The sequence below is a fragment of the Cherax quadricarinatus genome, chromosome 13 (assembly GCF_038502225.1).
Source record: "Cherax quadricarinatus isolate ZL_2023a chromosome 13, ASM3850222v1, whole genome shotgun sequence".
NCBI classification, from domain to species: Eukaryota; Metazoa; Arthropoda; class Malacostraca; order Decapoda; family Parastacidae; genus Cherax; species Cherax quadricarinatus.
The window spans coordinates 34,131,039-34,152,435 of record NC_091304.1 but is presented as its reverse complement, the minus strand read 5'-3'; the positions used below and the strand labels follow the sequence as shown (position 1 = coordinate 34,152,435).

Here is a 21,397-nt window from a genome sequence, read left to right as displayed (position 1 = left end):
CCGATTGTATGCTTGGATGTTACCGCGGAGGCTGGCTGGTAAACAATGCCACCCGCGGAACATGTGAGCGTGGCTCAGGCCGCACATTGGACGCGTCTCGGACGAAGGCCGCTGAGCGGGTTTTTGTCCACTATGCGGGACAAAATTTTAGCGATCAAAGCGTCCGCTATGCGGATTGTCCGTTATGCAAGGCGTCCATTATGCGGGGGTCCACTGTACATACATCTAGGTTTTTCTCCTTTTTCTAAATAGCTCTTGTTCTTTTTTATTTCTTCTATTGTCCATGGGGAAGTGGAAAAGAATCTTTCCTCCGTAAGCCATGCGTGTCGTATGAGGCGACTAAAATGCCGGGAGCAATGGGCTAGTAACCCCTTCTCCTGTATACTTTTACTAAAAAAAGAGAAGAAGAAAAACTTTATAAAACTGGGATGCTTAAATGTGCGTGGATGTAGTGCGGATGACAAGAAACAGATGATTGCTGATGTTATGAATGAAAAGAAGTTGGATGTCCTGGCTCTAAGCGAAACAAAGCTGAAGGGGGTAGGAGAGTTTCAGTGGGGGGAAATAAATGGGATTAAATCTGGAGTATCTGAGAGAGTTAGAGCAAAGGAAGGGGTAGCAGTAATGTTAAATGATCAGTTATGGAAGGAGAAAAGAGAATATGAATGTGTAAATTCAAGAATTATGTGGATTAAAGTAAAGGTTGGATGCGAGAAGTGGGTCATAATAAGCGTGTATGCACCTGGAGAAGAGAGGAATGCAGAGGAGAGAGAGAGATTTTGGGAGATGTTAAGTGAATGTATAGGAGCCTTTGAACCAAGTGAGAGAGTAATTGTGGTAGGGGACCTGAATGCTAAAGTAGGAGAAACTTTTAGAGAGGGTGTGGTAGGTAAGTTTGGGGTGCCAGGTGTAAATGATAATGGGAGCCCTTTGATTGAACTTTGTATAGAAAGGGGTTTAGTTATAGGTAATACATATTTTAAGAAAAAGAGGATAAATAAGTATACACGATATGATGTAGGGCGAAATGACAGTAGTTTGTTGGATTATGTAATGGTAGATAAAAGACTGTTGAGTAGACTTCAGGATGTACATGTTTATAGAGGGGCCACAGATATATCAGATCACTTTCTAGTTGTAGCTACACTGAGAGTAAAAGGTAGATGGGATACAAGGAGAATAGAAGCATCAGGGAAGAGAGAGGTGAAGGTTTATAAACTGAAAGAAGAGGCAGTTAGGGTAAGATATAAACAGCTATTGGAGGATAGATGGGCTAATGAGAGCATAGGCAATGGGGTCGAAGAGGTATGGGGTAGGTTTAAAAATGTAGTGTTAGAGTGTTCAGCAGAAGTTTGTGGTTACAGGAAAGTGGGTGCGGGAGGGAAGAGGAGCGATTGGTGGAATGATGATGTAAAGAGAGTAGTAAGGGAGAAAAAGTTAGCATATGAGAAGTTTTTACAAAGTAGAAGTGATGCAAGGAGGGAAGAGTATATGGAGAAAAAGAGAGAGGTTAAGAGAGTGGTGAAGCAATGTAAAAAGAGAGCAAATGAGAGAGTGGGTGAGATGTTATCAACAAATTTTGTTGAAAATAAGAAAAAGTTTTGGAGTGAGATTAACAAGTTAAGAAAGCCTAGAGAACAAATGGATTTGTCAGTTAAAAATAGGAGAGGAGAGTTATTAAATGGAGAGTTAGAGGTATTGGGAAGATGGAGGGAATATTTTGAGGAATTGCTAAATGTTGTTGAAGATAGGGAAGCTGTGATTTCGTGTATGGGGCAGGGAGGAATAACATCTTGTAGGAGTGAGGAAGAGCCAGTTGTGAGTGTGGGGGAAGTTCGTGAGGCAGTAGGTAAAATGAAAGGGGGTAAGGCAGCCGGGATTGATGGGATAAAGATAGAAATGTTAAAAGCAGGTGGGGATATAGTTTTGGAGTGGTTGGTGCAATTATTTAATAAATGTATGGAAGAGGGTAAGGTACCTAGTGATTGGCAGAGAGCATGCATAGTTCCTTTGTATAAAGGCAAAGGGGATAAAAGAGAGTGCAAAAATTATAGGGGGATAAGTCTGTTGAGTGTACCTGGTAAAGTGTATGGTAGAGTTATAATTGAAAGAATTAAGAGTAAGACGGAGAATAGGATAGCAGATGAACAAGGAGGCTTTAGGAAAGGTAGGGGGTGTGTGGACCAGGTGTTTACAGTGAAACATATAAGTGAACAGTATTTAGATAAGGCTAAAGAGGTCTTTGTGGCATTTATGGATTTGGAAAAGGTGTATGACAGGGTGGATAGGGGGGCAATGTGGCAGATGTTGCAAGTGTATGGTGTAGGAGGTAGGTTACTGAAAGCAGTGAAGAGTTTTTACGAGGATAGTGAGGCTCAAGTTAGAGTATGTAGGAAAGAGGGAAATTTTTTCCCAGTAAAAGTAGGCCTTAGACAAGGATGTGTGATGTCACCGTGGTTGTTTAATATATTTATAGATGGGGTTGTAAGAAAAGTAAATGCGAGGGTCTTGGCAAGAGGCGTGGAGTTAAAAGATAAAGAATCACACACAAAGTGGGAGTTGTCACAGCTGCTCTTTGCTGATGACACTGCTTTTGGGAGATTCTGAAGAGAAGCTGCAGAGATTGGTGGATGAATTTGGTAGGGTGTGCAAAAGAAGAAAATTAAAGGTGAATACAGGAAAGAGTAAGGTTATGAGGATAACAAAAAGATTAGGTGATGAAAGATTGAATATCAGATTGGAGGGAAAGAGAATGGAGGAGGTGAACGTATTCAGATATTTGGGAGTGGACGTGTCAGCGGATGGGTCTATGAAAGATGAGGTGAATCATAGAATTGATGAGGGAAAAAGAGTGAGTGGTGCACTTAGGAGTCTGTGGAGACAAAGAACTTTGTCCTTAGAGGCAAAGAGGGGAATGTATGAGAGTATAGTTTTACCAACGCTCTTATATGGGTGTGAAGCGTGGGTGATGAATGTTGCAGCGAGGAGAAGGCTGGAGGCAGTGGAGATGTCATGTCTGAGGGCAATGTGTGGTGTGAATATAATGCAGAGAATTCGTAGTTTGGAAGTTAGGAGGAGGTGCGGGATTACCAAAACTGTTGTCCAGAGGGCTGAGGAAGGGTTGTTGAGGTGGTTCGGACATGTAGAGAGAATGGAGCGAAACAGAATGACTTCAAGAGTGTATCAGTCTGTAGTGGAAGGAAGGCGGGGTAGGGGTCGGCCTAGGAAGGGTTGGAGGGAGGGGGTGAAGGAGGTTTTGTGTGCGAGGGGCTTGGACTTCCAGCAGGCATGCGTGAGCGTGTTTGATAGGAGTGAATGGAGACAAATGGTTTTTAATACTTGACGTGCTGTTGGAGTGTGAGCAAAGTAACATTTATGAAGGGATTCAGGGAAACCGGCAGGCCGGACTTGAGTCCTGGAGATGGGAAGTACAGTGGCTGCACTCTGAAGGAGGGGTATTAATGTTGCAGTTTAAAAACTGTAGTGTAAAGCACCCTTCTGGCAAGACAGTGATGGAGTGAATGATGGTGAAAGTTTTTCTTTTTCGGGCCACCCTGCCTTGGTGGGAATCGGCCAGTGTGATAATAATAATAAAAAAATAATGTCTTCCATTCTATAAAATGAGACAAGGAAAACTAGAATACAACAATAAATACCATACGAAAAAAACAGTGCAAAGTCACTGTTTTAATCCAAAAACACTGTCAAAGTTTTTTTTTTCTCATTACGCACTGTTTTCTGCAGGATTTTTTTATACCATGCACACTGACCACATAGACCCATTCTTTCATATGTAGGCCTACCAGCTTTCTCTCACTAGATTTGAGGGCGCTAGAATTTATGCGTACTAGTACGTCAAAAACCCTGGTGCATAAGCCGTACTAGTATGGCCAAAACCCTGAAAGGGTTAAATCACTCAAGGAGGGTAATTCCAATGAAACATACATAAAACAGACTAACAGAGCTCTTAACCTAGTTGGCAAAGCTCTCACTTCACACGCTGAGGGTCCGGGTTTGATTCCCTTGCCGAGAATCAAACCTGGACCATGTTTACCCATCAGTAGAATGGGTACCTGGGTGTTAGTCGATTGGTGTGGGTCACATCCTGGGACAAAAATTGACCTAATTTCCCCAAAATGCTCTGCATAACAGGGGGGTTTCTATATACAGCGAACCCTCCCTTTTTGTCAATCTCTGTTATCGCCGATTTCCGTTTTTGCAGAGTTTTTTCGTCAAATATTGGTTCTGTTTTCATAGATTTCCTCCATTTTCATCGATGGTACAGAATCTGTTCAGTGCCCAGCACACACACAAGCCGCCTCCCACACACATTCTCAGGCAGTGCCACTTTGTTTCTCGGTGAGTGAACATATCCTGCATGGTCATACAAAACATTTTGTGATAATCCATTGTTTTTGGCACTTGTTTATTGTGACTGCTAAATAAGCCACCATGGCCCCAAAGAAAGCTCCTAGTGCCATTCCTTTGGCAAAGAAAGTGAGGAACACCGTACAAATGAAAAAAGAAATCATTCAAAAATACGATAGTGGCATACACATTGCTGACCTTGGCAGGATGTACAAGAAGGCACCATCAACCATCAGTTCCATTGTGGCAAAGAGAAAAGAAATCATGGAAGCTGATGTTGTGAAAGGGGTGAATGCGATAACAAAACAGATATCCCAAACAACTGAAGATGTGGAGAAATTGTTGGCTGGATCAAAGAGAAACAGTTAGCAGGAGATAGAGTTGTGCAGTCGATAATCTGTGGAAAGGCGAGGCAGTTGCATGACGATTTCATGAAGAAACTGCCTGGAACAAGTGCTGATGTTGGAGAAATTAAGGCCAGCAAAGGCTGGTTCGAAAAATTCAAGAAGCGAAGTGGCATACACAGTGTTGTAAGGCATGGTGAAGGTGCCAGTTCAGACAAACATGTGGCTGAAAAATTCGTGTGGGAATTCAAAGACTATGTAGAGCCTGAAAAATTCCAACCCCAACAAGTGTTCAATTGTGACAAAACAGGCCTGTTTTGGAAGAAAATGTCAAAGAGGACCTACATCACACAGGAAGAAAAGGCACTCCCAGGACACAAGCCTATGAAAGACAGGCTAACTCTCTTGTTGTGTGATAATGTTAGTGGGGATTTCAAAGTGAAGCCTTTACTGGTGTATCACTCTGAAAATCCCAGTGTTTTCAAAACAAAAACAAACAAATTATATTTCTTTACAAGATTACATTGAAAATATGAAATTGCAATAATGAGTTGCAGTGCAAAGAGAGCCACTATCATGCCTAGGCATTATGGGCACTTAATTAAATGGCTTACAGACTAATTAACCCTTTGACTGTCGCGGCCGTATATATAAGTCTTACGAGGTACTGTGTTTGGTAGGCCAACATGTGAGAGAATGGGTCTGTGTGGTCAGTGTGCACCATATAAAAAAAATCCTGGAGCATGCAGTGCATAATGAGAAAAAAAAACTGACCGTTTTTTTTTTTTAATTAAAATGCCGACTTTGTGGTCTACAGTGGACCCCCGCATAACAATATTAATCCGTTCCTGAGAGCTCATTGTTATGCGAATGAATTTTCCCCATAAGAAATAATGGAAATCAAATTAATCCATGCAAGACACCCAACAGTATGAAAAAAAAATTTTTACCACATGAAATATACGTTTTCCTACACACAAAGAGAAGGATACATGCACAATAGTAGAGTAGTACATGCACAATATATATTGTGCATGTACTACTCTACTAAATGAAGAATAAATGACACTTACCTTTATTGAAGATGCAGCAATGACTGATGAGACACTGTGTCCTGGGAGTGCCTTTTCCTCCTGAGTACTGTAGGTCCTGTTTGGCATTTTCTTCCAGAACAGGCCTTATCACACTGTGTATGCCACTACGATTCTTAAATCTCTCAAACCAACCTTTGCTAGCTTTAAATTCACCAATATGAGCACTAGTTCCAGGCATTTTTCCCTGTTCACCTAGGTGTTAGTCGACTGGTGTGGGTTGCATCCTGGGAGACAAGATTAAGGACCCCAATGGAAATAAGTTAGACAGTCTTCGATGACACTGACTTTTTTGGGTTATCCTGGGTGGCTAACCCTCTGGGGTTAATTGTTTCTTGGTATTCTCAATAAGCCACATCAACAACGGTGCTACAGCAGCAGCAGCAGCAGCTGACAGTGCTACAGCAGCAGCAGCAGCAGCTGACAGTGCTACAGCAGCAGCAGCAGCTGACAGTGCTACAGCAGCAGCTGATAGTGCTACAGCAGCAGCAGACGGTGCTACAGCAGCAGCAGACGGTACTACAGCAGCAGCAGCAGCAGCTGATGGTGGTACAGCAGCAGCAGCTGATGGTGGTACAGCAGCAGAAGCAGCTGACGGTGCTACAGCAGCAGCAGCAGCAGCTGACAGTGCTACAGTAGCAGCAGCTGACAGTGCTACAGCAGCAGCTGACAGTGCTACAGCAGCAGCAGACGGTGCTACAGCAGCAGCAAACGGTGCTACAGCAGCAGCAGACGGTACTACAGCAGCAGCAGCAGCTGATGGTGCTACAGCAGCAGCAGCAGCAGCTGACAGTGCTACAGCAGCAGCAGCATCAGCAGTTGACCATGGTACCACAGTATTTCGATAATATTTCTCACCCTTTTTACCACAGGGTTGGCCCTAGAAGCTTTCTTGGGGCCCATGGTCACTTATTTTGCAGATAAAATCACCAAAAACGCTGTAATAATACGAAATGTTCCGATTGTATGCTTGGATGTTACCGCGGAGGCTGGCTTGTAAACAATGCCACCGGCGGAACATGTGAGGCTGGCTCAGGCCTCACATAGACGCGTATCGGACGAATAGCGTTGAGCGAGTTTTTTAGCGCTATGCGAGGCAAAATTTTAGTGATAAAATGTATCGCTATGGGGATTTAACGTTATGTGATGCCAACGGCATGCGGGGGTCCACTGTATTTTCGTATAGTATTTATGGTTGTGTTCTCGTTTTCTTGGTCTCATTTGATAGAATGGAAAACATATTATAGAAATTGAGGTGATTTTGATTGATTTTACTATAAAAAGAGCCTGGAAATGGAGCTCAAAGTAGGGGAAATGTTTGATTTTTGTCAATGTTCAAATGTAAACAAATGATGTCATTGTCCAATAAATGTCTAACTAGCCATTCTAATATGCAGTCATGAATGGGTTGATGTTATTTATACAATTATTACAGTATTGCAGTAGTCTGCATAATAGTAAGTCTTCTATTTTTTGTTTGAATAAAAATTCAAAATAGAAAGCAAGAGTAATATCAGAGGGGCCTGGAGACGTGACTGACGAACAAAGAAAATGTTATCTTAGAGCCAGGAATGTCTGCATTGTTCATTCGGGACCTTATTTTGAAATTGTCATATTTTTTAATTTTCGTTAAATTGGCCAAATTGCAAATTTCTGACCACATTATTGGTTAGTTGAAATCAGTAAATGGGCAGTTTCTTGTACTCAATTGATAGAAAAAATGGACTTCTAAAGAAATAGCTATGAGTTTGGTCGACTGGAACAACAGAATTAGCCGAAAATAGGGCTGAAAGTGGGCGAAATCGCCGATTTGTAAATATCGCCGAGGTCACTAACTTCGCGAGAGCATAATTCCGTCAGTTTTCCATCAAATTTCGTTTTTTTGGTGTCATTACAATCAGGAAAAGATTCTCTATCATTTCATAAGAAAAAATACATTTTTTTTTTTTTTGAAATTTTGCAACACCAGGAGACACCTCAGGATTGGGGGTTGCGACAGTCAAAGGTTTAATACTAAATAAATTGATCATAGCTTAAGTTGTACATCTGTTTTTATTTATAGTAGACATTAATTATACTCAAATTACAATAGTTTCAATAATAAATATTAAAATTGTATTATGGGAATATAACATTGTGAGTTGTTGAAAGTAGTTTACAGTATGAGTATGCTACAATTGGGTGTAAGGCAGCATTGTTTTGGGTAGGTATTTTTACTGCAATGTAGTATTAATCAATGTACAGTATGTATGAACTTTGGGCGTCTTGTTTTGAAGTTTTAAGATTTAGGTAATTGGGAAATTTTTTGGTAGTTATATATTGAGTATTGAGTATTTAGTTTACGGTGAGTAAGTGGTTTTTGAGAAAAGTCTTAAATTGATGTTCAGACTGGGTTTACTTTAGTATTTACTGGTAATGAATTACAAATTTTGGGGCCCTTTATGTGCTTAGAGTTTTTACAGTGTGATATGGACTCGGGGTACATCAAAAAGAGATCTGTCTTATGTTATAGTCATGTGTCCTGTTAAGGTTGGTAAGAAGTTTGAGTGGAGGGTTTATGTTTGAGTGTAGTGTTCTATGTATGTAGTAGGCACATGAATAAGAACATAAGAAAGGAGGAACACTGGAATAGGCCTGTTGGCCCATACTAGGCAGGTCCTTCACAAATCCATCCCACTAACAGAATAAACACTACCCAAGCAATAAGCTTTGATAATTATATTTACTCAGGAGCAAGTCCCACTCAAATCCAACCCTTCTCACTCATGTACTTATCCAACCTAAATTTGAAACTACTAAAGGTTTTTGCTTCGATAACCCTAATAGACAGACTGCTCCACTCATCAACTACCTTATTACCAAACCAGTACTTTCGAAATCAAAATTTGTCGAATTTGAATCCATTATTGCGGGTTCTCTCTTGGAGGGATAACCTCAAAAACTTATTTATATCCCCTTTGTTAACCCTTAAACTGTAAACGTAGATCTATGTTGACGTGTGTAGCGCTCTGAACGTAGATCTACATTTTTTTTACATGCTTTCAAATGGAGAAAATAAAGGACAGAGTGCTACCCACATGAACGTAGATCTACATCTGGACAGTTTAAGGGTTAATACCCATCTTCCACTTATACACTTCGATCATGTCTCCCCTCATTCTTCGTCTTACAAGTGAATGCAGTTTAAGAGTCTTCAATCTTTCTTCGTATGGAAGATTTCTAATGCTATGTATTAATTTAGTCATTATACACTGAATGTTCTCTAACAAGTTTATATCGATTCTGTAATATGGAGACCAGAAGTGAGCTGCGTAATCTAGGCGAGGCCTTACTAAAGTGCTAGGGTTATGGACACTCCGGAGCTTCAGGACCTTGCAGTTATGTACAATGAACTGCATCTACCACCTTTCTGACCAGGAATTGAGTTGTCTAAATCCTCCTGAATTTCCACAACAACTACGTTTGAATCAATTATCCTACCTATATTCGAGTCATCGGTGAATTTGCTCATATCACTAGTGAGCAGTTTTAGACTTCTGAATATTGGTGGAGTATGCTGTCGGGACTGGGAATTTGTTATCATTCTGACTGCAGCCTTTTGCTGGATTATTAGTAGTCTTAGGTGATTTAATGTTGTTGAACCCCATGCACAAACTCCATATGTGATAAGGGTAGATGAGTGAATGATACAGTGCAAGGAGAGCTGATTGTGGAACATAGTACTGTATCTTTGATAGTATGCCTACTGTCTTAGAGATTTTCTTGGAAATTTGTTGCATATGTATCTGGAGTTGCATATGTATCCGGACTTGAGTCCTGGAGATGGGAAGTACAGTGCCTGCACTCTGAAGGAGGGGTGTTAATGTTGCAGTTTAAAAACTGTAGTGTAAAGCACCCTTCTGGCAAGACAGTGATGGAGTGAATGATGGTGAAAGTTTTTCTTTTTCGGGCCACCCTGCCTTGGTGGGAATCGGCCAGTGTGATAATAAAAATAATAATAATAATGTATCTGGAATTTGAGGTTACTGTCAAGGTGGATTCCTAGGAATTTTCCGTGTGTGTGTCTTGTGATGGATGAGCCATTTAGCATTATGTTAAGTGTAACATTTGCAGCTCTGTTTCCAAACTGAATGAAATAGGCTTTGTCAGTATTGAGGGTAAGCTTATTAGTCGTCATCCAGATAGATATTTTCTGCAATTCGGTATTAAGTGTTGGCCAGTATGACTGGGTTTGGGTGAGAGAAGACACATGTTGTGTCATCTGCAAATAATATGGGTATGAGTAGTTGTGATGCATTCGGCAGGTCATTGATGTAAATGAGAAAGAGGAGTGGGCCAAGGACACTTCCTTGTGGGACACCAACTGTGATTGGTTGAGTGAAAGAGTTTGCTCCATTTGTGTACACATATTGGCTTCTGTTACTAAGGTATGACCATAGTGTGTTAATTTAATGTGCAGCAAATCATGTTTAACTGTATCAAAAGCTTTACGTAAATCAATGAAGATTCCCAGTGGGACTTCTTCTCAAGAGCGGTGGATATTAGTTCTAGCATGTGTATAATAGCATCATTTGTGCTTTTATTAGACCTGAATCCAAACTGACAGCAGTTTAGTATGCTGTGTGAGATGAGGTAGGAATAGATCTGTCTATGAATTAATTTTTCAAAGATTTTAGAGAGCAAAGGTAAGTTAGATATTGATCTATAGTTATTCAAGTCCGCTTGATCACCTTTGTGGATCGGAGTGACCCTTGCTGTTTTGAGAACTGCTGGGAAGATGGAGGATTCAATGGATTTGTTAAAGAGTGTTGCCATAATTGGTGACAGTATTTGTGAAGCTTTTTTGTACATAAAAAGTGGTACGTTATGTCTCCTGCCTTGTTTTTAAGGGTGTTGATGATAAGCGAGACTTCTGTTGGGTTGGTTGGGGCTAGGAATAGTGTACTGAGGTAGTCCGATGGACGGGTGTTTGAGCTTGGGATTTTGCTCACTGGATTCTTTCCTATGGTGGAGAAGAAAACACTGAGTCTGTCTGCTGTTTCAGTTGGTGGGAGTAGGAGTTCATCTGATTTTGTTAATTTGTTTTGTTTTTGGATATCTTTTTAGTTCCTAGAATTTCAGATAGGGTTTTCCAAGTCTTTTTCATATCACCTTTTATGTTATGTAATCTGTTCTCATAATACAATTTTTTTGACCTTCTTACCAGGCTAGTAAGGATTGACGAGTAACGTTTAGAATGGTCTCTAGTGTTTTGACCCATTCTGTACTTTTTTCATATAGGTACTGAGTGTTAATGGATTTAAGGATGCTGGGTGTTAGCCAGGGACTGTTCAGTCTCTTAGCTGTGATCTGTTTAGTATTTTTAGGGCAATGCTTGTTATAGAGGTAGTGGACTTTTTTTTAGAAAATTATTAATACATTCATTAGTATTTGTACATGTTTCAAGCTCATTATGCCAGTCGATGTTATTCATAGCTGTTATAAAGTTATTAACAGCTGTCTTGTTATGTAGTCTGGAGGTAATTTTAGTAGTGTCTTGGGGCAGTTTACCTAGGTAGGGTAGTGGTCAGTGGTGTTGTCTGTGATTATGCCTGATTTTAAAGGGGATATGGTGTTAGTGCAGATGTGGTCTAATAAGGAGATACTAGTCTCTGAGATTCTTGTAGGTTTTGTTATTGTTGGTAGCAACAAGCAGTTGTTCATAGTGTTTGTGAATTCGGTTACTTGTGGGTCCTGGTCATGTAGTAGATTTACGTTGAAATCTCCTGTGAGCAGCAAGTGGTCTTTGTTCATATGTGCATCAGCTATCATGTTTCCTAATTTTTCATTAAAATGGTAAATATTTGACTGTGGTACTCTGTAGATGTTTATTACTGTGAGGGTTTTTTGCAGTCTTTTGATTTAAATTTAGCTATAATATATTCTCCATGTTCATCCCTTGTGCAAGAATTATTGATACATGCAAGTTGATCTGAGTTGTATATAGCTGTTCCACCCCCTTGCTGTTCAGTCTTACAGTTGTGTATGGCTGCATAACCAGGAATGGCATAGACATCTGTAGTACCAGACTTTAGCCAGGTTTCTGGGAGTTGATGACTGACATACTGGCATGAAGGGAATTGAGTAATGCTGTGAGGTCATCATAATGTTTGCTCAAAGATCTGACATTATAATTAAAGACAGTTATGTTATTGTTGGCTCTGAGTAATGTCTTTGTTTGGTTTGCTGTAAAATAATTACAGATGCTGTTTGATATCAGGATCAATGCTTGTAATCAAAAGACTGAGAGTGACTCTACAACTAGACTTTTGAATAAAGTATTATGTTAAACTTAATAATTATGATACTAAACTAATTTTTCTTACTAGCTAATGGATTGTTACAAGTAGTTTTAAAAAATAGAGATACAGTTTACTCTTAATATGGTACAGATTTGATGATTTAATATTTAACAGTTTTAGTTTGAGTTTGACAACAGTTGTAGATTTAGAATAGAAGTTTACTGAACACAATAAAATTGTTTAGTACTGGAAGTGATAATTAAATTAAAAGTTTGCAGATAATGGTAGTTATAAAAAAAATAAGAGAAAACAAAAATAATAGTTTATAATAGTAGATTAAGATAAGTAATTATGAAATACAGGGATTATGCTAACTCTTATTATGGCACAAATTTGAGAATATAATATTGCACTGGTTATCAGTTCTATAATAATTTTTTTTTTTTTCAACAAGTCGGTCGTCTCCCACTGAAGCAGGGTGACCCAAAAAAGAAAGAAAATCCCCAAAAAGAAAATACTTTCATCATCATTCAACACTTTCACCACACTCACACATTATCACTGCTTTTGCAGAGGTGCTCAGAATACAACAGTTTAGAAGCATATATGTATAAAGATACACAACATATCCCTCCAAACTGCCAATATCCCAAACCCCTCCTTTAAAGTGCAGGCATTGTACTTCCCATTTCCAGGACTCAAGTCCGACTATATGAAAATAACCGGTTTCCCTGAATCCCTTCACTAAATATTACCCTGCTCACACTCCAACAGATCGTCAGGTCCCAAGTATCATTCGTCTCCATTCACTCCTATCTAACACGCTCATGCACGCTTGCTGGAAGTCCAAGCCCCTCGCCCACAAAACCTCCTTTACCCCCTCTTTCCAACCCTTTTGAGGATGACCCCTACCCCTCTTTCCTTCCCCTATAGATTTATATGCTTTCCATGTCATTCTACTTTGATCCATTCTCTCTAAATGACCAAACCACCTCAACAACCCCTCTTCTGCCCTCTGACTAATGCTTTTATTAACTCCACATCTTCTCCTAATTTCCACACTCCAAATTTTCTGCATAATATTTACACCACACATTGCCCTTAGACAGGACATCTCCACTGCCTCCAACCGTCTCCTCGCTGCTGCATTTACCACCCAAGCTTCACATCCATATAAGAGTGTTGGTACTACTATACTTTCATACATTCCCTTCTTTGCCTCCATAGATAACGTTTTTTGACTACATATATACCTCAACGCACCACTCACCCTTTTTCCCTCATCAATTCTATGATTAACCTCATCCTTCATAAATCCATCCGCCGACACGTCAACTCCCAAGTATCTGAAAACATTCACTTCTTCCATACTCCACCTCCCCAATTTGATATCCAATTTTTCTTTATCTAAATCAATAATAATAGTTTATAATAATAGTGAGTGTGGGGGAAGTTCGTGAGGCAGTAGGTAAAATGAAAGGGGGTAAGGCACCCGGGATTGATGGGATAAAGATAGAAATGTTAAAAGTAGGTGGGGATATAGTTTTGGAGTGGTTGGTGCAATTATTTAATAAATGTATGGAAGAGGGTAAGGTACCTAGGGATTGGCAGAGAGCATGCATAGTTCCTTTGTATAAAGGCAAAGGGGATAAAAGAGAGTGCAAAAATTATAGGGGGATAAGTCTGTTGAGTGTACCTGGTAAAGTGTATGGTAGAGTTATAATTGAAAGAATTAAGAGTAAGACGGAGAATAGGATAGCAGATGAACAAGGAGGCTTTAGGAAAGGTAGGGGGTGTGTGGACCAGGTGTTTACAGTGAAACATATAAGTGAACAGTATTTAGATAAGGCTAAAGAGGTCTTTGTGGCATTTATGGATTTGGAAAAGGCGTATGACAGGGTGGATAGGGGGGCAATGTGGCAGATGTTGCAAGTGTATGGTGTAGGAGGTAGGTTACTGAAAGCAGTGAAGAGTTTTTATGAGGATAGTGAGGCTCAAGTTAGAGTATGTAGGAAAGAGGGAAATTTTTTCCCAGTAAAAGTAGGCCTTAGACAAGGATGTGTGATGTCACCGTGGTTGTTTAATATATTTATAGATGGGGTTGTAAGAGAAGTAAATGCGAGGGTCTTGGCAAGAGGCGTGGAGTTAAAAGATAAAGAATCACACACAAAGTGGGAGTTGTCACAGCTGCTCTTTGCTGATGACACTGTGCTCTTGGGAGATTCTGAAGAGAAGTTGCAGAGATTGGTGGATGAATTTGGTAGGGTGTGCAAAAGAAGAAAATTAAAGGTGAATACAGGAAAGAGTAAGGTTATGAGGATAACAAAAAGATTAGGTGATGAAAGATTGAATATCAGATTGGAGGGAGAGAGTATGGAGGAGGTGAACGTATTCAGATATTTGGGAGTGGACGTGTCAGCGGATGGGTCTATGAAAGATGAGGTGAATCATAGAATTGATGAGGGAAAAAGAGTGAGTGGTGCACTTAGGAGTCTGTGGAGACAAAGAACTTTGTCCTTGGAGGCAAAGAGGGGAATGTATGAGAGTATAGTTTTACCAACGCTCTTATATGGGTGTGAAGCGTGGGTGATGAATGTTGCAGCGAGGAGAAGGCTGGAGGCAGTGGAGATGTCATGTCTGAGGGCAATGTGTGGTGTGAATATAATGCAGAGAATTCGTAGTTTGGAAGTTAGGAGGAGGTGCGGGATTACCAAAACTGTTGTCCAGAGGGCTGAGGAAGGGTTGTTGAGGTGGTTCGGACATGTAGAGAGAATGGAGCGAAACAGAATGACTTCAAGAGTGTATCAGTCTGTAGTGGAAGGAAGGCGGGGTAGGGGTCGGCCTAGGAAGGGTTGGAGGGAGGGGGTAAAGGAGGTTTTGTGTGCGAGGGGCTTGGACTTCCAGCAGGCATGCGTGAGCGTGTTTGATAGGAGTGAATGGAGACAAATGGTTTTTAATACTTGACGTGCTGTTGGAGTGTGAGCAAAGTAACATTTATGAAGGGATTCAGGGAAACCGGCAGGCCGGACTTGAGTCCTGGAGATGGGAAGTACAGTGCCTGCACTCTGAAGGAGGGGTGTTAATGTTGCAGTTTAAAAACTGTAGTGTAAAGCACCCTTCTGGCAAGACAGTGATGGAGTGAATGATGGTGAAAGTTTTTCTTTTTCGGGCCACCCTGCCTTGGTGGGAATCGGCCGGTGTGATAATAAAAAAAAAAAAAATAATAATAGTTTATAATAATAAGCAAGGAATGGCAAATTAAAAATGAAAATAGAAATAAAGAGAGAGAATATAGTGATCAATTGTACTAAAGTACAGTGGACTGATAGTAAGTATGGTGTTGAAAAAAATTTAAGCAAGTAATATTAATTACAAAGTACATTCTATTACAAGTATTAGATTTTTATTTACAATTATTAGGATTCAATATTGCACTGGTAGCAATATTAGAGCTTATACGGGCAGTACAAAGTATTTAAAAGTAAAGAACCACACTAAGAGAATATAGTGTTTAGTTGTATAAAGTAGAATGGACTGATAGTAAATTATTTTTTTATTAGCCCATGGCCAATTCCCACCAAGGCAGGGTGGCCCAAAAAAGAAAAACTTTCACCATCATTCACTCCATTACTGTCTTGCCAGAAGGGTGCGTTACACTACAGTTTTTAAACTGCAACATTAACTTCCCTCCTTCAGAGTGCAGACACTGTACTTCCCATCTCCAAGACTCAAGTTCGGCCTGCCAGTTTTACTGAATCCCTTCATAAATGTTACTTTGCTCACACCCCAACAGCACGTCAAGTATTAAAAACCATTTGTCTCCATTCACTCCTATCAAACACGCTCATGCATGCCAGCTGGAAGTCCAAGCCCCTCGCACACAAAACCTCCTTTACCCCCTCCCTCCAACCTTTCCTAAGCTGACCCCTACCCCGCCTTCCTTCCACTACAGACTAATACACTCTTGAAGTCATTCTGTTTCGCTCCATTCTCTCTACATGTCCGAACCACCTCAACAACCCTTCCTCAGCCCTCTGGACAACAGTTTTGGCAATCCCGCACCTCCTCCTAACTTCCAAACTATGAATTCTCTGCATTATATTCACACCACACATTGCCCTCAGACATGACATCTCCACTGCCTCCAGCCTTCTCCTCGCTGCAACATTCATCACCCATGCTTCACACCCATATAAGAGCGTTGGTAAAACTATACTCTCATACATTCCCCTCTTTGCCTCCAAGGACAAATTTCTTTGTCTCCACAGACTCCTAAGTGCACTGCTCACCCTTTTCCCCTCATCAATTCTATGATTCACCTCATCTTTCATAGACCCATCTGCTGACACATCCACTCCCAAATATCTGAATACATTCACCTCCTCCATACTCTCTCCCTCCAATCTGATATCCAATCTTTCATCACCTAATCTTTTTGTTATCCTCATAACTTTACTCTTTCCTGTGTTCACTTTTAATTTTCTTCTTTTACATACCCTACCAAATTCATCCACCAACCTCTGCAACTTCTCTTCAGAATCTCCCAAGAGCACAGTGTCATCAGTAAAGAGCAACTGTGACAACTCCCACTTTATGTGTGATTCTTTATCTTTTAACTCCACGCCTCTTGCCAAGACCCTCGCATTTACTTCTCTTACAACCCCATCTATAAATATATTAAACAACCACGGTGACATCACACATCCTTGTCTAAGGCCTACTTTTACTGGGAAATAATCTCCCTCTTTCCTACATACTCTAACTTGAGCCTCACTATCCTCGTAAAAACTCTTCCCTGCTTTCAGTAACCTACCTCCTACACCATACACCTGCAACATCCGCCACATTGCCCCCCTATCCACCCTGTCATATGCCTTTTCCAAATCCATAAATGCCACAAAAACCTCTTTAGCCTTATCTAAATACTGTTCACTTATATGTTTCACTGTAAACACCTGGTCCACACACCTCCTACCTTTCCTAAAGCCTCCTTGTTTATCTGCTATCCTATTCTCCGTCTTACTCTTAATTCTTTCAATAATAACTCTACCATACACTTTACCAGGTATACTCAACAGACTTGTCCCCCTATAATTTTTGCACTCTCTTTTGTGATAGTAAATGTGGTATTAAAACAAGTTTTTAGCAGGTAATGATAATTAACCCTTTCAGGGTCCGTGCCGTAGATCTACGGCTTTACGTTCAGGGTCCAAACCGTAGATCTACGCCATGAGCTCAGCTCACTCTGATAAACTGTGAGTGGTAAATTTGGGCCTAGATGTGAGAGAATACATCTATGTGGTATGTGTGCACCACATAAAACAAATCCTGCAGCACACAGTGTATAATGAGAGAAAAGAAAAACTGAGACTGTGATTTTCGATTAAACAGCGACATTGCAGTGTTTTACGTATGTCTTTTATAGTTGTATTTGCGATTTCTTGGTCTCATTTGATAGAATGGAAGATATATTACAGAAATAGAGATGATTTTGATTGGGTTTAGCACTGGAAATGGCTTGAAACTGAGCTCAAAGTAGCGGAAATGTTAAATTTTTGTCGATGTTCAAGAGTAAACAAAAGACCTCACACGTCTAATACACGCCAGCTGGTGGGTCTTATATACATTCACAAATGTGGTGATGATATTTATACAATTATTACAATACTGCATAATAGTAAATCTTCTATTTTTGGGTTTGAATAAAAATTCATTATGTGAATAAAAAATCAAAATGGAATTCATTTGTAAAGCCTGAAAACATAAGTAATGAACAGAGGAAATGTTAGTTTAGTGCCAGGAATACCTACATTGTTTATTCTGGACCCTATTTTGAAATTGGAATATTTTGAACTTTGTGTTAAATTGGCCAAATTACCAATTTCCGATCACTTTATTTTGTAGTTGAAACAGTTGACTTGGTGATTTCTTGTGCTCAATCGATAGAATAGAAGTAATACTAGTGAAGTAGCTAAGAATTTGGTCAACTGGAATAATGTAATTGGCCTAAAATGGGAGCCAAAGTCGGCAAAATCGCTGATTCGTAAATATTGCTGACACATCAAAATTCATGAGAGCATAATGTCATCAATTTTCCAAAAATATCGTACTTTTTGTTTTATTACCTTCAGAAAAAGACTCTCTACCATTTCATTAGAAAAAATAAAAAATTTTTTTTTTTGAAAATTCTTGGACCCTGGTGCATGCACCCTTTGAAATTTGGCCTCTGGACCCTGAAAGGGTTAATATGTAAAAAATGTACAAAAGTAAAATGGACTCATAGTAATTATGGTATTAAATAAATATTTAGCAAGTAATAATAATTAATAGTATTTAAAAAATGGGGTTGCAAAATGGACAGATAGTATTTATTAAACAATTTTTAAGCAAGCAATATTAATTTAAGAAAAATACATAAGGTGGCTAATTCTCACTAGTAAAATCACATATACTGAGGTAGTTGATTCTGAGTATTGAGACAGTACAGTGGACCCCCGGTTAACGATTTTAATCCGTGCAAGAGGGCTCATCGTTATGCGAAATAATCGTTATGCGAATCAATTTTCCCCATAAGAAATAATGGAAATAAAATTAATCCGTGCAAGACGCCCAAAAGTATGAAAAAAATTTTTTTTTACCACATGAAATGTTAATTTTAATACACACAAACTGAAAAAGGCATGCACAATTACATGACACTTACTTTTATTGAAGATCTGGTGATGATTGATGGGATGGGAGGAGGGGAGAGCATTATCTTCTTACTGTTTAGAAGGGGAATCCCCTTCCATTAGGACTTGAGGTAGCAAGTCCTTTTCTGGGGTTACTTCCCTTCTTCTTTTAATGCCACTAGGACCAGCTTGAGAGTCACTGGACCTCTGTCGCACAACAAATCTGTCCATAGAGCTCTGTACCTCCCGTTCCTTCAAGACTTTCCTAAAATGGGCCATAACATTGTCATTGAAATAGTCACAAGCACGGCTTGCAACAGCTGTGTCAGGGTGATTTTCATCTATAAAGGTTTGCAGTTCAACCCACTCTGCACACATTTCCTTAATCTTTGAAGTAGGCACAATGGATTCCACAACTGGCATAGGCTTCTCAGGGTTAGCCCCAAACCCTTCAAAATCTTTCTTAATTTCCATACTAATTCCCACCCTTTTTACCACAGGGTTGGCACTAGAAGCTTTCTTGGGGCCCATGGTCACTTATTTTCCACAAACAGCACCGAAAACACTGTAATAATATGAAATATTCCGAGTGTATGCTTGGATGTTACCGCGGAGGCTGGCTGGTAAACAATGGGACGGCCGGCACATGTGAGGGCACATTGGACGCGTCTCGGACGAAAATCGGTATGCGGGTTTTTAATCGGTATGCGGGGCAAAAATTTTGCGATAAAAGTAATCGTTATGCGGAAAAATCGCTATGCGATGCCATCGTTATGCGGGGGTCCACTGTACTGTGAAATTTGTACAATAATGGAGCAAAACATACACTACACGTAGGCTTTTGGTTAGGATATTGTTTAATCAGTCTCTAAGATTGGTATCCCGAAGGAATCATGATAGCTCATTCTCATTTGTGATAGTATACAGTTGGCCTACATTTGTTTTTCTCACTAGAATTTTCCCATCCCGTGTGAAGCATTGGTGGATTTTTCAGTATTCTCCCGCTTAAATTTTCTGACTCTATACAGGAGATTCTGCCGCTTTTTGGTCAGACACTCGTTTATGTATACCTCCTCCTTTGCTTTTTATAGATGTGCTAATTAGGTCTTTTTTCCTGTCATGTGAGTGGAATCTAATCATAACACTTTTTCTTCCATGGGATCCTAGTAACCTAGCTTCCTTTATTTCTGTCACTGGTACAGTAACACTTGTTTGGTCACTTATGATCTGGAGAGTAATTTCTTTACTGTTTGCTTGGGTCATATCACTGGGAAAATGAGGACTGCTATTACTGTGTCTGATAATTTTTCTTGCTAAGTTTTATCCTCTTGGAGCGAAAAGTAGTCACTGAACTGGTTATCCAAGTTGTTCTTCCACTCTTTTACTGCTTCCTCAACCTTTGTATTAAGAGATGTTATTTGTTCTGTGTGGCTATCTATGGCTGTTTGGAGGGTCTTGGTAAAATTAGTCATTCCAGATGGTGATAAATTTTGTTCAAGGCTGAGGATTTTGTTCTCGAGGTGTCATCCTGGTGTCTTGTTTAGTTAGCGTTTCATGAAGATTCATATTTTCTGTAATTAAGGTGGAGATGTATGACTTAAGGGTATTAGGATCGTTGGTCATACCTGAGAGACTACCTGGTAGGCTGAATCCGGAGAAGAAAGAGGAGGTTGAGGGGGAGGCAGTGTCATCAAGAGTAAATTGTGTGTGATGTGGAAGGCTAACAGTAGGGCATGGGTCACGAGGGAAATTTTCCTGGAATGGTTCAATGTAGTGTTTGGCCAGAGTGTGAAGAAATACCTCTTGGATAATAAACTGCCACTCCAGTGCCTCCTGTTAATGGACAATGTTCCTGCTCATCCTCCAAACTTGGAAGACCAATTGTCTAAGGAATTCAGTTTTGTAACAGTGAAGTTCTTACCTCCTAACACCACTCCTCTCACCCAGCCCATGGACCAGCAGATCAATGCAAACTTCAAAAAACTGTACACCAAATTAATGTTTCAAAGGTGCTTTGACATAACCTTGGACTCTGAATTGACCCTAAGAGAGTTCTGGAGGGATCACTTCAATATCTTCTATTGCATAAGCCTTATAGATAAGGCTTGGCAGGGAGTGACTTCTAGGAAGATGAACTCTGCTTGGAGAAAACTGTGGCCAGGTTGTGTCCAAAAGAAGGATTTTGAAGGGTTTGAGGCTGACCCTGTCAACCCTACACCAGTTGTGCAATCAAGTGTGGCATTGGGGAATTCCATGGGGGTTGGATGTGAGTGGCCAGGATGTGGAAGAGTTGGCTACTAGGTCACTCTCCCTGAACCGCGTGAGTGCGTGTGTGTGTGCGTGCATGTGTGCGTGCGTGCGTGTGTGCGTGCGTGCGTGTGTGCGCGTATGTGTGTGTGTATGTGTGTGTGTATGTGTGTGTGTGTGTGTGTGTACTAGCCTTGTTGCAAACCTTTGTACTTTCTCTAACTTCATGACGTGCTTGACCAGGTGTGGGTTCCAGACTGGTGCTGCATACTCCAGTATGGGCCTAACATACACAGTGTACAGTGTCTTGAACGATTCCTTATTAAGGTATCGGAATGCTATTCTCACGTTTGCCAGGCGCCCGTACGCTGCAGCAGTTATTTGGTTGATGTGTG

General features: G+C 40.2%; 1 protein-coding gene across 1 annotated transcript in view; it reads right to left on the bottom strand.

Moving 5' to 3' along the window:
• lost (methenyltetrahydrofolate synthase domain-containing protein lost) overlaps nucleotides 1-4,048 on the bottom strand; it is a 111,575-nt gene extending 107,527 nt beyond the window's left edge. Inside the window, exon 1 of the mRNA XM_070084747.1 lies at nucleotides 4,040-4,048. Within this exon, the coding sequence (XP_069940848.1) occupies nucleotides 4,040-4,048 (9 nt within the window). The remainder of the gene's footprint in view (nucleotides 1-4,039) is intronic.
• Nucleotides 4,049-21,397: the final 17,349 nt, after the last annotated feature.